The sequence below is a fragment of the Orcinus orca genome, chromosome 10 (assembly GCF_937001465.1).
Source record: "Orcinus orca chromosome 10, mOrcOrc1.1, whole genome shotgun sequence".
Taxonomy (NCBI): Eukaryota; Metazoa; Chordata; class Mammalia; order Artiodactyla; family Delphinidae; genus Orcinus; species Orcinus orca.
In genome coordinates, this window is record NC_064568.1 from 26763151 (window position 1) to 26780384 (window position 17234).

General features: G+C 42.7%; 1 protein-coding gene across 30 annotated transcripts in view; it reads left to right on the forward strand.

Moving 5' to 3' along the window:
• Window positions 1-17234, forward strand: part of CADPS (calcium dependent secretion activator) — a 783217-nt gene that overhangs the window by 293069 nt on the left and 472914 nt on the right. For 8 of the 30 annotated variants that reach the window (XM_049715269.1, XM_049715257.1, XM_049715258.1 and 5 more), the window contains exon 1: window positions 14102-14928. In XM_049715269.1, the coding sequence (XP_049571226.1) occupies window positions 14491-14928 (438 nt within the window). In that variant the 5' untranslated portion in view covers window positions 14102-14490. Of the gene's footprint in view, window positions 1-9583; window positions 9782-14088; window positions 14929-17234 lie in introns of those variants that run through there. The other 22 variants (XM_049715264.1, XM_049715266.1, XM_004267977.3 and 19 more) reach the window with 9 other exon arrangements.

The following is a 17234-nucleotide window of genomic DNA, read 5'->3' on the forward strand; positions in this document are numbered from 1 at the left end:
GGTCTGGTATCAATAGACTAATAAAAGCAATCCTTAAAAATAGCTTTCCCTTCTTAAAATATATTTCCCATTGAGTAGGATCCAGAGGAAAATTTTTATCTGGGCCCTGACTCATTTTTCTGTGGACTGAAGCAGAGTGAGACCGAAGCCTTGGTGTATGAGGCAGTTATCCACCTGGATACTGTACACAGGGATTCCGTTCCTGAGTGCAGACTCCAGCCCCGATTTCCCAGCTCTCCCTAGTGAGCTGCTCCTCCAACCTCAGGTGGGTAGGGGGACCAGGCCTTTAAGGCTCCCAGACTTCACTTCTCCAAGCGATGCATCTGGTGTTCTCATCCTATTTTCATCAAACTGAAGCCTGGAACCGAGAGTAAGAAGCAGCGTCTGGAGTGCCGAGAATGACAAGTTGGAAGAGGGCAGGGAAGTCCTTGGGAGGAGTGGCTGCTTAGATTATCCTGGAGCTGATTGAACAGACGAGAGGGAAGAAATCGATCCTCAGAGCAAAGCAAATCCTTCAGGACAGGCGGTGATTTGTGGATAGTGTCATTTTCTGGGCCTTGGGTATTTCCTCATTCTGACTCCCTCAGAATGACAAGGTCATTAAGACCCCATTCTGGTTGTTTTTTCCCCAAGGATTCTCTTTCCTGCATACTTTGAAGAAAATATCTTTCTTTCTTCCATTTCTGTTCAGCACTTCCTGCACAAGTAATAATCTGAGATCTGTCCCTCTCCTCCATCCATGTATCTTAGGAATGAGAATTCCCTAAGGAGTATTTCTCAAAGGAAGGATATGGACCATTTGCACCAATGGGCGCCTGACAAAAACGTATATTCCAGAAACCCGCTATAGACCTAAGACATCAAAAACTTGATGGATGGAGCCCAGAAATTTCCATCTTTAAGATTGTTTCCAGGCATCCTTTATGTACACTAAAATCTGAAACTCACGGTCCAGTGGTAAGAGGAAATGTTTTGAGTTACCACAGGCCGATGCAAAGTAGGGCCTTGTACCACCATACGCCCTCCGACCTCCAGGGGAAGGCCCCACTTGAAGGTGTGGTGTTCAAACTTGATTGAGGGGAGAAGTAAAAAAGAAAGAAGTAGTGTAATGCTGCGTTTTCCTTCCCACCTCATTGTCAAAGCAATAGGTCCTGTTTCTCTCTAGTTTGTGGGGAGAGACTTACTTTGAAAATTCCAGAAGCTTCAAGTTCCTTCCTAAATTCAACTCAAAGTCACTTTCCATGAGATCTGTGGTTAATGCTGTTTTATGGGCTTTGGGGGTTTGGCGATCCCTCATGCCACCAGAGATGGCAGTGTGCCATAAAAATCATTTTATTACCGACTATAACCTGCATTTTTGGTAAGGGGGAGAGTGATTAATTTACAACCATACCTTCTGAGCTCTAAGGCTGAATAATACCCATAGGAGGGACAATGAGAAACTTGTTTCCAAGTTTCTTAACTAGAATTTGGAAAGGATGGGAAGTGTGGACCAGAAGTTATCAGTGGGAGATGGAGTAAAAATTATTATCAGTTGCAAATTGAACCAAAGGGGCTTTCTAGGGAACAGAGAAAATAAGGTGAGAGTTGTCCATAATGGTATTTGAATGGTGTCTCACGGAAGCAAAATAAAGGTGCTAAAATGATGAGTGACCCCACAAGGTCAAATATCTTTGCTGAGGAGCCCTCCGTTAAAGTGAGATTAAAAACCAAAACCAAAAGGGGAGTCCTGAGCTCTGCTCTTGTTCGTAGTAGCTATATCCATCAGGAGTAGGGAGGAAAAAACTAGGTGATGATTATGATGAAATCTAACAGTTATGTTTCTTGAGCCTTACTTCTTAATCCTTGGAATGAGCCTATCAAGTAAATACCATAGCAGAGGAAACTTGGGACCTGAAACATTAAGTAACTTGCCCAAGACACACATCTTTGTCAGGTTGCTGTGATAAAGGATTTGACTCAAATCTTTTAATGATGGCCTTTCTAATGACCAAGAAGCAGCCTTAGAACCTTATTTGCCCTACAGTGGTATATCAAGGTGTCTAACAGCACAAGTTCAAATCAAGACCCTCAGGCGCTTGTTTGGAAGAAAATGAGAGGAAACATATGAAACCCTTAGTGTCTGCATGGACGAAGCAGGCACCCCATAAACAAACATCATATCTGCCATCTTTATTATCATCGACAATATGTCATTATGATCATTACCATTATTCCCCAAAATAGACAAATTTTAAAGGTTACTTAATCTTAGACTTATTTAAAGCTAACAATAAAACTCTAAATTAAAAATACAATAACAGAGCAGGTTGTGAGTAGATTCAACTGCCCTAGGCGATTTCTACGTGGTTGAATGTGAGCTAGAGAATCACAGAGTTGGGATTTGAACCCAGGTCCATCTGATTCCAGTGTCCGAATAGATCTTTCCATATGCCATTCTGCAATTTGCCCTTGAGCTTCTGTTCACAGAGTTCTCCCTGCCCAGAAAACCCCTTCTGTCCCCCTTCTCCTTTTAGAAAGGCATCACCTTAAAACCTTTCTGGCACTATCATAGAGACATATATCCATGTAAAGATTCTCCCCAGATCACACTCTTTGGTATATTTTCCATCTTTCAGATACATTGGACTATAACGCATTGTCAGCTGTTTTTCTAGTTCCGCATACTATTTCATATCCTGACTCACAGCTGATCCTGTAACTATAGGCTTACAGCTCTAGCCTCAAACCTTCCAGAGGACATTATCATTTTTTTTTTTATTGCCTGTTTTCCCAACTAGACTGTGAGCTTCTTGCAAGTGAAAAACTGGGCTCACTTGACTTTGTATTCTCAGGATCTAGCCCAGAATCTGGGACACAATAGGGGTTCAATAAAGGGTACAAATAGGTGTGTTCATTACACCAATGAAAAAAATAATTGAACTCCAGAGTCAAGAGTTACTTAACAAGCATTACTGGAAGTTTCCATATACCTGCCATAAACAGATGATTAGGATCATCTGAGCCCCTGCTCACAAAATCTAGCTTAAATGACAAGTGTTGCTGGGCCCAATGGTTAAAAACACATCCGCATTTTAATTAGCAGAATCGAAGTGCCTTTGAGGTCCTGGAATGCACTTTCAGGGCGTATACACCAGAACTCTTGGCTCACTGCAAGGTTTCACATATAATTCTTGTCATTTAGCATCCTGAGGCTTGAAAATTGGCACATGCTGAAAGGAATCTCTGGGGTAAGAGAAAATCCTGATTCCCTGATATGTTCCAACAGGGACAGAAGGATTGCAGTTTCATTTCCTGCCAATTTCTAAATTATGAATATTTTGGTATGATTATAAGTAAGCAAGACAAGCCTACCCAGGGAATCAAATAATCCAGGAACATGAAAACATAGATTATTGTTTTCCTTTCCTTTTCCTCTCAAGTTGATTTGTTTTGCCTTTGCAAAGGCAAATAAGGTCAGGTGGCAGGAAAATTACTTAGGGAAATTTAAATCTCCAAAATCATAGTGAGAAGAGATTTGTTCTCACTTACTCAATCACACCATCCAAATGCATAAGTCTGCTCTGGTTTCCTTGGAATTATGGACAAATTATTTGATTAGATTAAACCCTCTTTTATGTTAAAAAAAAAATCACCATGCTTGACCCCGCCTCCCCCAAATACCTCTCCAGAGTAGGTAACGTCTTTAAGAACCACCTCTTTGAAATATTCATAGTAAAATATAGACTATTTTAAAAGAATTCAGAACAATAATAGAGGTGAGAACAGACTTCCTTTTAAGTTTCTAGAGTGAAATATAAAAGCTTAGATTTTGTGGCATCTTTTTGTAGTAACCTGAAACACGGTTTTGTTACGTTAATAAAACAGTACTATTTGAGGACTCACTAAATTTTCCTTTCATACAAAAGCACTTTCAGAATCCAGACAGATTAGGTTAGGACAAGACTACCTTTCCCATCACCATTTTTAAGCAAATCTTCCAACATCCAACATATGTTAGTTGAATTAATGAGAGCAATAAACAAAGAAACCAAGATTAGGGATGAATGGCACTCATTGGAAAACCTCATCTCAGTCTAAAGTCTTCTCTCTTTTTTTGTCATTTGAATGTTATGGCTAAATATAGGATGAGAATGCTTTCTTGTATACTTCCTTTATGTTTCAGTCTCGTTCACAGACTTTCTGACTCACCCCTATTCATGATCAAACACACATTTCACAAAAGGTTTAATTGCATCTAGACTTTAATAAATATTCTATTTGGGAATCTGCGAATAAGACTATAGGAAGGTGGGGGAATCTTTTTGTTATGCAAATACAAGCTAGTGGAGGCTCTCTCTAAAAGCTATTTAGCTGAGCCCTCAAAAAGCAATGTTTGAATGGCCTTTCTTTCTTTTTTTCTTCCAGGAATGTCAACCTCATTACAAGTCTGGATATAACATCCCTATTTCGTGGTCATTTGGCAAATAAGTATTTCCTCAGATGAATTTTGATAAAACATGTAATGATAACTTCATGTGTTTTTATAAGCTATCTCAAATGAAGCTCTTTATTCAGGGATGGAAGCTTAAAATCTTGATAACAAAGAATTTTTGTAGAAGCTGTTCCAACAGGACCTGTCCTCTCTGCAGTGGGCAAGTGCTGGACACCTCTCTCTTTTTTGAGTTCTTCCACAGAGTTGGATACCAATTCATGTGTAATGTTGACAATAGCTTTCCTTTCCTGAACAGGTGTCAGCCATTGTGCTCAGCATTTTAGATGCATGAATTTGATTCACCTTCATAAAATCCCTATGGATTATTGGTACTTTTATTGCCACTTTTTTTTGGTTGTTGTTTGTTTGTTTGTTTTTTGCGGTACACGGGCCTCTCACTGTTGTGGCCTCACCCGTTGCGGAGCACAGGCTCTGGATGACGCGCAGGCTCAGCGGCCATGGCTCACGGGCCCAGCCGCTCTGCGGCATGTGGGACCTTCCCGGACCAGGGCACGAACCGGTGTCCCCTGCATCGGCAGGCGGACTCTCAACCACTGTGCCACCAGGGAAGCCCTATTGCCACTTTTAAGGTTGAAGAATTGAGGATCAAAGAACTATCTTTTTCAGGTCACACAGCTAAGAGCTAGGATTTGAACTCAAGTCTGATCCCAAAGCCACAACTCAAACCTTTGTGCAAAATTTGGTGTTTTAGATTCTTGGTTTGAGTTTCTTTTTTCTTTCTAGAAACAACTCGGTAAAACAGGTGGTATATAGACATGTTTTACCCAGTGAATCATGTCTATAAGAATTAGAAAAAAAATATACAAACCATGGCAATAGCAAAGGGAATAATGAGGTTGAAAAGACCAAATATTTGACCATGAAACTATATCAATGATTATGGAATATAAGGTTGATGTGGAGATGTTAAAAGTTTTCTTTCATCACCAAAATGCCAGTTAACCTGGGCAAACCTAGGGATAAAAACATTTAACAGGCTACAATTTCTCTTATTTTTTAAACTCATTACTCCTATGAGAGATTAATTTTAAAGTCACATATTTTGTGTTATGAATTTGGGCACAGTCTGAACATTCATCACTTTCATCACCCAACTAGTAAATTGTCAGCAGGGGACTGACGACTCAACTGCCCTCAGTAACCTTGACTATATATTTGAGCCCCATGATGGAGTTACTCCGTCTTGAAGCCATTCCCCCTGCCTGTGAAGTTGCCAAAGGTCATGCATATGTATGGATGGGAGAAAAATTATGACTCGGTTCTGTGTGATTACTCAGCCTATTGCCTGAAGGCATCAAGACACCTGTAAGGTTTTCCCTTTTCCGCACATTTTCTGAAGTAATCAAATAGGTTATGGCCACTGCACGGTAAATGTGCTGTTTTAATCGCTGACAGGCCAAATGACTTGGTGACTCATAGGAGTCTCATTTTGTTGTGCAGAATAAATAATAACGGGAGGGGAGATAAAGCCTTATGATTTGGGTCTAACTTTTTGCTGTCTCTTCACTATGAGTTGACTTTGAGTGCAGAATATTCTTTAAACATTTATTGCATTTCCTATGGTGAGTTGTCTGAAATGGAGATTGGTTTTCACCAGTCCAAGGAAAATCTGTATGCTGGTCTTTTTATAGCATGAAGTCATGCCTTGCAAGAAAAAGGTAGGAAAGAATCTTTATGACAATTGATGTGCCTGTTTAAATACACTCCAAGGGTTCCCCTTAGAGTTCTAGCCAACTCTTCCAGCTTCACGACTTTGCCCCGTCCTTCACTTAACTCTCCTCCTTATGTTCGTATAACTTCTAAAAATGTGGAAGTAGGGCTTCCCTGGTGGTGCAGTGGTTGAGTCCGCCTGCCGATGCAGGGGACACGGGTTCATGCCCCGGTCCGGGAAGATCCCACATGCCGCGGAGAGGCTGGGCCTGTGAGCCATGGCGGCTGGGCCTGCGCGTCCGGAGCCTGTGCTCCGCAACGGGAGAGGCCACAACAGTGAGAGGCCCGCATACCGCAAAAAAATTAAATAATAAAAATAAATAAAATAAAAATGTAAAAGTAGATCAAGACATTAGAATGGGTGAGGAAGGGGAGGTATTAAATTTACACTGAAGGAACACAATGCCCACTTCCTCCAAGACCTGTATTGTAGCTCTGGTGCTGACTCTCATAGTCTGCTGTGGGTTTCCAATGCTAAGTTGTCTTTCTCTTAAGGGCAAGAGGTTCTCACTGGCCTTAGTGAACTATGCCCCTCTTCCCGCTTGCAAAAACTAGAACCTAGCCTTGTCATTTTCAGTAAGTTTCATAATAGTTACCAACAGCATCTCCATCTCCACTGACATTTAACAAATGCTTACTATATACTTACTATATAGTATACTATATACTTTGTTCCAAGCACACACATGCATTAACTCATTATCTCTTTCAAAGATATTGCCAAGAAAGTGCCAGAATTCCAAATAAATACAACCGATGGAGAGAGACCCACTCTTAAGAATCAAATACAGCGGTTCACCCGGGTTCTTGGTTGCAGGACAGCCAGGGTCTGAGAACCTGAGCCACTTGGTGAAAGGTGGTAGCTTGGGTTATGATCTCTCAGGGAGAAAGGCAAGCTTCTGGCTCTCTTCTCTCTCCTCCTCAAGAAGAGGGCATATTAATCAGATTTATCAGATAATATATACCAGTTGAAGCATGTTAATGAGTAGGCAGGTCACTGTGCATCAAAGAGCTGTGGCAGCCACGTATATCTCTTTTGTTTTCTTCTTCCATTTAACTGGGGTGAGTGGATTCGAGGCCTGCAGTCTTGGGGCAGGGCCTTCTCTCTCTCTGTCTTTTTGCAGGCATGCCTAATTGTGCCTAATTGTTATTTCAGTTTTCTGTACCTTGCAACCGGTCAGAAAGTGGTAAAACATCAAAATATGAATTCTGGATGACAAAGGCAGAGATTCTGCTTAGATACAAAGCCTAAGATATATGTTTTACTCAAGTATTATCAGCCTTTTGCTAATGGCATGTGGGTGACTGGACCTGGTTTAAAGCATTTCTCCCAGCAGGTTAGCCTCTATTGACCTGTGACCCAGATGATAGTATCTACCCCTTAATGGGACCCATCCTTAGATTTTTGCTTACTTTCCCTTCAGTCATCAAGCCTCTCTCAACTTTTTTTTCATACTCATTATCTTCCTCCAGAATATTAGCTACTCAAAAGACCCATATGTTTTAGGGTAGCCCAAGTTAAAGGAATTTACTATTTTCAATTGTTTGAAAACAAACTTGTTAATATGAAAATACCGTGATGTCAGTCATTCCTATGTACAAGCTGTTAAAAGCTTCCTGGTCTAAAGGCAATTAAATATAACCAAGACAATCAACCCAGAAAATTATTTTGAGAAGGTAAAGATATAATGGTAACAGCATATACCAGTGTAAGCCAAATTAGAGAATTGGGCTAATTAGAGGAATTATCTACCTAATATCTCATATGGAAACAGCTATACTGGTATTTTTTTTTCTTTTATTTGCTGGCATGTCACTGTATCCCAGAATCAATGCAAAAGACTCAATCCTTCCCTTTGTCCATGTAAACACCAGCATAAACCATTTCAATCTATACCACATCTAGCTCCTACTTCCATTAAAAGAAATTGCATACACAAGAAATGTGATTACCCTTGTGAACAGTTGGTTTTCAGAATTCAAGTTAAATATTTATTGTAAAATACATTGTTCCGTTCTTATCATCTTTTTTAACTAATAAGGTGGTTTTCTGAGACCAATTCCTGTAAGTAGTATTATTTATCATTCCAAAACCGTTTGTTTTGTTGCCTGGAGTAAAAGAAAATGTTTTTATGTGGCTCGATTCTATTATTTTAGTCTTATGATTATCCTTTAATTCCATCTTAACCCACTTCATTTCACTTTAGCAAGGATTATTATATGATAAAGAGTAATGATGAAGAGCAGCTTTTGCAAACAAAAAACCATTTTCTAAGTCTCTGAAAATACTGTCTAAAACAAGATAGGGATCAATTAAATAAATACTGATAAGTAACTATTCTATTTTTCAAGGATCTATTTCTGGATTATGTGATTTTTTTCTTTTTCTCTTCCATTTTTATTGAGATATAATTGACATACAGCACCATATGCGTTTAAGGTGTATGGTAAAATGATCGCCACAATAATTTTAGTGAACATCCATCATCTCCATTTATATATAGATATAAAAGAAAAAGATGGTTTTCCTTGTGATGAGAACTCTTAGGATTTACTCTCTTAACTTTCACATATAGTATACAGCAATGTTAATTATCTTTATCATGGTATACATTACATTCCTAGTACTTACTTATCTTAAAACTGTAAATTTGTACCTTTTGACCACCTTCATCCAATTTCTCCTCCTCCCATCCCCTGCCTCTGGTAACCACAAATCTGATCTTTTCTTTAAATGAGTTTGTTGTTTGTTGTGAGGTATAATTGACTATAACACTATGTTAGTTTCTGGTGCACAATATTTCTATATTTCTCAATATTTCAATATTTCTATACATTACAACCACCTGTATCTATGCCTCTGTTTCTCTTTTGTTACATTTGTACATTTGTTCTTTAGATTCCACGAATTTGTGGATTCATACAATATTTGTCTTTCTCTGACTTATCTCACTTAGTGCAGTACCCTCTAGGTCCACCTATGTTGTAGCAAATGGCAAGATTTCATTCTTTTGTTATGGCTAAGATTCCATTGTATATATACACCATATTTTCTTTATTCATCTATTGATGGGCACTTAGGTTGCTTCCATATCTTGGCTATTGTAAGTAATGCTGCAATGAATATATAATCTTTCCGAATTAGTGTTTTTTGTTTTCTTCAGATAAATACCTAGGAGTAGAATTGCTGGATGGTATGGTAGTCCTATTTTTAATTTTCTGAAGAACTTCCATACTGTTTTCCACAGTGGCTGCACCAATTTACATCCCCACTAACAGTGCACAAGGGTTCTCTTTGCTCCACATCTTCGCCAATCCTTGTTATTTGTTATCTTTTTGATAATAGCCATTCTGACAGGTTTTGTTTTTTTTTTTCAGTACGCGGGCCTCTCACTGTTGGGGCCTCTCCCGTTGTGGAGCACGGGCTCCGGATGCGCAGGCCCAGCGGCCATGGCTCACGGGCCCATCGCTCCGCGGCATGTGGGATCTTCCCGGACCGGCTCACGAACCGGCGTACCCTGCATCGGCGGGCGGACTCTCAACCACTGCGCCGCCAGGGAAGCCCCATTCTGACAGGTTTGACATTGTGGTTTTGATTTGCATTTCTCCGAAAATTAGTGATGTTGAGCAGCTTTTCATGTGCCTGTTGCCCATCTGTATGGCTTCTTTGGAAAAATGTCTTGTCAGGTCCTCTGCCCATTTTTAAAATTTTTTTTTTTTTTAATGTCGAATTGTATTTGTTCTCTGTATATTTGGATACTAACCCCTTATCAGACATAACATGTGCAAATGTCTTCTGTTCTGTAGGTGGCCTTTTCATTTTGTTAATAGTTTCCTTCTCTGTGCAGAATCTTTTCGTTTGATGTAGTCCCATTTATTTTGGATTTTTTTTCCCCTTGCCTGAGGAGACATACCCCCCAAAAGATTGCTAAGGTCGATGTCAAAGTGCACACTGCCTATGTTTTCTTCTAGGAGTTTTATGGTTTCATTTACATTAAGTCTTTAATCCATTTTTAGTTTATTTTTGGATATTGTGTGAGAAAGTTCGGCTATTTGATTTTTTAATGTTGTTTTTCCTTCCAGTTATGCATGTCCAATTTCTAGTCAGCTCATTTATTATAAGTCCATCTCCCACCAGTTGAAAAAAAGTTTAAACCTAAAATCTGTTGAAAAATACTTTCCTTATAATATTGAATTTAATTTTCTTGTCATTCTGAGGGAAATGAGTACTACTATCCCTCATTTTACAGATGAGGAAACTGAGTCTGAGTCACTGAATAATTTTCTCAGAATAACTCTGCTATTAAGTAGCAAAGGCAGAACTGCCTGTGTCGAGAGCCCAAGCATTTAACTTGACTTTAGGCATACCGTAAGGTTCAAATTTACCCTTTTTGGTGTTTGTGAGTTATTCTTAAATTAAAAAAATATATATTGATTGGATGAGATGATTACATCTAGATAATATGAAATTTATTGTGAGATTTAAAAATATATAATTTGGCCAAACTATCCTCTAGTAACAAACTGAGAAAAACATTAAGATGGGCATTAAACTCAGTTTTATCTGATTGAAACATGTTATATGAGTGACATAAAGAAGGAAGTGATCGTTTTTCACCAAAGTGTCTATTGATTGCCAACAAGTCAGCTATTCCTTCTTACTTGCAGCTTTTTACACAATCACAGCAAACGATTCAGGGAAGAATGAGGTTTAGAAATAATCAAGGTCCAGATTATAAAACCCTGGTTTAGTGTCTCAGTCATTTCTATTTCCTCTAGGTTTTGCTGGGATTTAAAAAATTCCATGTTATAACTTCTACTTTCATGATATGGTCTCCAGATGGCTGACTAAAATTTATTCTATCACCTTAAGGTTATTCAAGTTTCCTACAAAGCAGAACTGGAGGTAGAGGCAAACGTGCAAGCACCTAAAATAGCTTGTGTGAGCGTATAAATACTTATGTGTATCAGAATCTATGGTAGATTTGTATTTTAAAAAAGAAGAATATGGGGCTTCCCTGGTGGCGCAGTGGTTGAGAGTCCACCTGCCAATGCAAGGGACACGGGTTCGTGCCCCGGTCCGGGAAGATCCCACATGCCGCGGAGCGGCTGGGCCCGTGAGCCATGGCCGCTGAGCCTGTGCGTCCGGAGCCTGTGCTCCACAACGGGAGAGGCCACAACAGTGAGAGGCCCGCGTACTGCAAAAAAAAAAAAAATAAAATAAAATAAAAAGAAGAATATGGATGTCAACAAAAAGTAGGCAAATGTTCAGAGCCTTTGGATATGTTCTGGGGTTCTTTTCTTCCTTCGTCAACATTTGCATCTAGGAAAGCCACAACTCCTGGTTTAGAGGCTGAAGGAGTTTGGGTTGGCATATCTTATCTTCAGCAGTAGCAAAGAGTTATAATATCTCCCAGGACACTGAATTGACTTTCAGCTAAGGTAAAAAATACCTTTGAAGACATACATTTTAAAAGTCAGTAATGGACATGTTTTGAAAAAAAAGATTATAAAAGTATTTCCAGTAAAATTTAAGTCTCTTTGATTGAACACTTATGGGTGTATTAAGAAGAGTGTTAGATTTATCTAAGCAACGTCATATTTAATACTGATATCATAGGTTTATATGATTAACACAAGGTAGATACTGAGTTTATGTTTTAATGAGTATAAATGGAAAAAAACCCCACAAAACTCAAAAAGATTTGTAAAAATACAAAACTAAACAAAAAAGTACTACAGTGATTGAGAAATTCCAAATGGTTCTAAAGACAAGAGTTCATGATCACTCTTCTACCAGTGCCTAATGTGATGATACTTAAATGCCTTATCTTGCTTGAAAAATATCTAATTAGTAAATGGCTTTGTCTTGCCTTCAAAAGCACCTCCTCCACAAATCACCACATGCTCCCTAGCTAACAATTCATTTCTTTGTGTCCTAAATATGAACCCTCCCCCCCCACAATTTGGCCAAATGGATTATAATTTTAACTCTTTTTTTTCCTCCTCAATTCCCCCTTTCCTACCCACACACCATCTGCATAACACTCTGTACCTTACTTGGTCCTTTGTCCTATCACTATGGCTTTGCAAGTCACCCTTTCCACTTATAATAGCTTCCCTTTTCACCATCCAGTTATATGGCTCCTTTCTTTAAAATTTAACTCTCTTTTGAGAAATATATGATTTTCTTCCATTCCCAGTTGCTTCATTCAAGCAAGCTTTTAGCAGTTTACTAACTTGAATTGGTTGATATGTTGCCTTGAAATAAGTGTTGTTAATCTTTTTCACATACTTGTATCTCCCAAAGGAGATTTTAGACTCTTTAAGAGAATGTCTTCTAAAAATTCCACCTACCCCAAGCACCTAGAACAATGTTCACTCGTTAAAAGGTGCTAGATAAAGGTTAATTTACTGATTGATTGGCCTACTATATTTCACATCCCAGGGAAACCAAGAAAACATAATTTGAACATCTTTTACTTCTTTAGAAAAAATTTAAAAGTGAGAACTGCCAAAATATAACACTTTCCATGTTGCTGGATTACTTATTTTAAATTGATACAGAATGCATGATGACCACAAAAGTTTTGTCCTTGAGGTGAGTATGGTGGTGAAGTCAAGTATGAGCCATGTATATATTACTTAATTAAAAAAATTTAAACAGGATTTTGGAATTAATGTGGAGCTAGTTGTTTTAAATTCATTTTTAGGTCTCAAACAGACTAGCTAGAAAACTTCCTTTGAGTATCAAAGCCTACAGTAAAACTCATGGTAAATTTTAAAATACATAAAGACAGATGTGATATACACTTTAAATTCGTACTACACTTTAACAATAACTCCCACGAGTATCTACGAATAATTAGAGCACTGAAAATACATAAATGTAGGAGATGGGGTGAGGAAAAGCCAAGAGAGCTCTCTAGATAGCCTAAGATCAAAGGGTAAAAGGTGTTGGTTTGTTTTCAATCCATCTGCCTGTCGCTGATAAGATTCAGCACGCTGGCCAGCTCCCCCGTGAGCTGGGTTTTTTGGCTTAAGAGAAAGGAGCAGGGAGAAGGAAAGCACCATCTGCTGCTTTGAATTAATAGATAACGGAGAAGCAGGAAGGAAGACTGCGCGACAGAGTAAACGCATTAGATGTTGATGCACTCAGTTCTTAGGGTATCTTTGTCTGATCTTGGAGTCCCCAATCCTCCACCCAGATCTTCCAGCAAGCCATAATGGAGGAAGGGCTCAGCAACCAGAAACCCTTCTGTTTCTACGGTAGGCTCACCTCAGCATAAAGTATCACCAGTTCTTGGAATTGAAGAAGGCAGAGTAAACAGGGGCGGGGGGGTTTCTACTTAAATAGTTGAGCTGCATGGTCGATACGCCAATCCGCTCAGAATTGCATTCACCTGTATCTTAATGAGGGTGGGCGTATGGAAATCGCTGGCATCAGAGTTTACACAGGTGGGACAAATAGGCTGCGCAGCCCCACTGCCCCCGTGTCCCAAGTGTGAAGAAAGCTGGGGATAGGAAATAGCCTCTTTCTTTCGCGTATAAGATCTCGCCGACTTCCTCTTAGTGAGACCTCTGAATTAAGAGTCTCCAACAGCCTACTCTTCGATGACAAAAAGTCATCACTGGTTTGTCTATTTCCTCCTCCCGCAAGAACTTTTTGTCCGCGGGAGGGGGAGAGAGGTCAGGCCAGGAGAGCTGGGCATCAAGGAGGAAATTATCCACAAAGGGGTGGGAGTGAGGAGAGCGGGAAAGCATTAGGGTCAGTACGGAAGCTCTGAGACTTTGGGGGATGCTCTGCGCTCTCCCCGCTCCAGCCCTCTGCAGCCACCCTTACGCCGCGGACAGGGGAGAGTTAAGCCAATAAACACGTAAGCGCCGCTCCCTCCCCAATCGGCAAGATGCCTCTTCGGCTCTAGGCTGCACCGACAGCTTGCAACACTCGGCATCTTTTCTGGAGGCGCCTCCTTCAGCGGCTGCAGATGGCATCCGGCTCCGGGCTCGGGGCTCGCAACTGACTCTCCCCCTTGCCCACCTCGGGTCCACGGACGCAACCCTCCCTCCCCCTCCTCCCCTCGTGCTTCTGAGTCTGAGCCCAGCTCTCGAACGCCGGGCGGAGGAAGCAGTCGCGGCGGCCAAGGCTGAGCAGCAGCGCGCTCGCTCCCTGATTTGGGGAGAAGCGGCCATCCGGGAGAGCCGACCCCCAGCTGCCTCCAGCGCCCCCCACCTTTTGCACCCCAAGCCAGGGGCTCCAGGGACCCCCCTCCCCAGGCGCCACCATGCTGGACCCTTCATCCAGCGAAGAGGAATCGGACGAGATCTTGGAGGAGGAGAGCGGCAAGGATGTGCTCGGCTCGGCCGCGTCCGGCGCGCGCCTGTCTCCCAGCCGCACCAGCGAAGGCTCGGGCGGCGGCGCCGGGCTGGGGGGCGGCGGCGGCGCCGGGGCCGGAGCTGGCGCCGGCGGCGGCGGGAGCAGCGGCGCGAGCAGCGGCGGCGGGGCCGGGGGGCTGCAGCCCAGCAGCCGCGCCGGTGGCGGCCGGCCCTCCAGCCCCAGCCCGTCGGTCGCGAGCGAGAAGGAGAAGGAGGAGTTGGAACGGCTGCAGAAAGAGGAGGAAGAGAGGAAGAAGAGGCTGCAGCTCTACGTGTTCGTGATGCGCTGCATCGCCTACCCCTTCAACGCCAAGCAGCCCACCGATATGGCTCGCCGGCAGCAGAAGGTAGGTGCGCCTGGGAGGCCCAGCGAGTAGCGCCGGGATGTCGCCAGGCGGGCGGGGCGCACAATGGGAGCTGGCGGCGCAGCTGGCGAGGAGGAGCTGGAGGCAGAGGAGACCGCGCCCGGGGGAATGGGTTACGAGGCCCCCTCTCCGCGGCTGGGCCTGGCCCAACCCAGCCCGGAGCGCGCCAGGAGCTGCCCGGGCCCGGCAAGGAGCCTGGAGCGTAGCATCCAGTGCCCGGTCTCCCTGTCGGGGAGCGAGGGGGGCAAGTCCCGCTTTGTGGCCCGGGAGGCTCGGGGAGTGATTTGCAGCCCGCGGCGCCCAGAGAGGCCTGGCTTGCTTGCAGGGCTCCCAGCACTCTCCGGCGCCGGGCGGCTGCGCTCAACTCCCGGCCCGCCCTCCTGGGCGTGCGCTGGGCGGGCGGGGGCACCCGGCAGAGGGGGGGCTCCGGTGCGGAGCGAGTAGAGCGCCTCCGAGCCGCTCTCAGGCTAACGCGGGCAGAGAGCAACCGCAGGGGCAGGCGAGAGGAAGCGAGCCCAGAAGGCGAAGCTTCCCGTGATGCTGCGAAGGGCACCCTCCTCCTCCCTCCGCCTGAGTCAGCTGATCACCTATTAGGGTCGCCTCGGGGGTCCTTGGACATCGCTTCACTCTGGCTGGGCTTCCCTCCAATCTCCCTTCCCCTTGCTCACTGACCCCAGAGCAGGGGCACGCCCCTTCTGCCTTCCCCCCTCTGACCCCCTTCTTTTCCCAAGGTGACTTCGCCGCCACCTTCTGGTTCTGCGAGGCCCTCCAAGCCCTGGCGCTGCTAGCTTGATAAAGTGCAGCTGGAAAAAGCCTCGCAGTTGTAAGCATCAAAAGCTTTTTGTGTCTGAGGCTGGCAAAGCTGAGGCGGCTCTGGGCTGCCTTTGATGTGTAAAAAGTGTCTATTTCTATCACCTGTTCTCCAGCCAGAGAAAGGAGGGGTTAGTTAATGCAGGTCAAGGGCGTCGGCCCAGAAGAGAAGGGGTCAGGTACCCAGCTGCAGTGAGTGAATGAAGAAAACATCCCGTTCTGTCTGTTTTAGATGAATCTGCAGCAGCTGGACTAAGAAAAACCAGTGAAGCCCCTAGAGGGGCGGTGTGAGGGGTGATTAAAGCCAGCTGTAACCCCATCGAGGTTAGGAGACCAATTTCTTAAAATAGTGACTTTCTCGGTTGCTGCCATTTGAGACTGAATTACGTGCTGCCTGTAGTAGACTGCTGGGTTTTCCTATATTTATCTACCCTTATCTTGAGTTAGCACAGATTTCTCTGTTTGCTTTGCTTGTATACGTACACACACCACCCAGAGCTGATGATTTATTTCGGCTGTCACAAGCTTGGGTATCAGTTTTATTAGAAATAAAACTCATTTCCTGGTTGAGAAAGAGCAGGTGGGCTACACACTGCACTCTCAAACCCCCATCAGTGGTCCCTTGCTTTTACAACGAGGATTTTGAACTACAGTAGAGCAAAAGTATTCTCCGAACAGTACAAGTTTTTGGATATTCTTTTAAGGTTGGGTTTGGGTCCACAGGGCCTGATATTTCAAGTTTCAGGTTGGAATTATTTTGGTAATTGTGTCTTTATAGCAGGGGCAATTCCGTCTTCAAAATCTATCCCATTATTAACAGCACCCGCTAAAGATGTCCTGTTCTTTCGGCAATGAAAACTGTTGTCACTTAAAAGTTAAAAAACAAACTTCCCTTTATCAGTCAAAAGGCTCTATAGCTCTGTCCTTCCAATAGAGGCTGAAATCCCAGCACCACAGTGGGGAAAGAAATCCATTCTCATGAAGACCCATTTCTTCTAAACAGAACCTTCAGCCACCTGAGAAAGATTGTCATGAGGCTAGTTTTTCTGATCTGATTTGGTATGTTTTACCTGGATCCATTCAAAGCTGTGGTTTTGAGGGGCAAGTGAGTTCTGTTTTTACACATGACCTTAATATCAGACGGACTCCAGGACAGATTGATAACACTGGCATTTGGTCAAACTATTTTTAGTTGTTGCAGCATAAATACATATCCCGGCAAAGCTGCCTCACAGCTGTTGTCTATACTGGGAAGCTGAATATCTATCTCTTTATTACAACAGAAAACAAGTTCTCCCCATTACTATATCTTTAAGTGTTTTGTGCCTTTCTGGAAAAAGCTGTTCTGCTATTTTTCTCCAAGTAGAAAGCTTGAACTTTGAGTCTTGGAGAAATAAAAACTAGTTGTAAATGTGAGTTTGTAGTAGAATAGAAATGGATGAACTAGAAAAAGAGGAAAAATGATGTAGAGAAAGGGA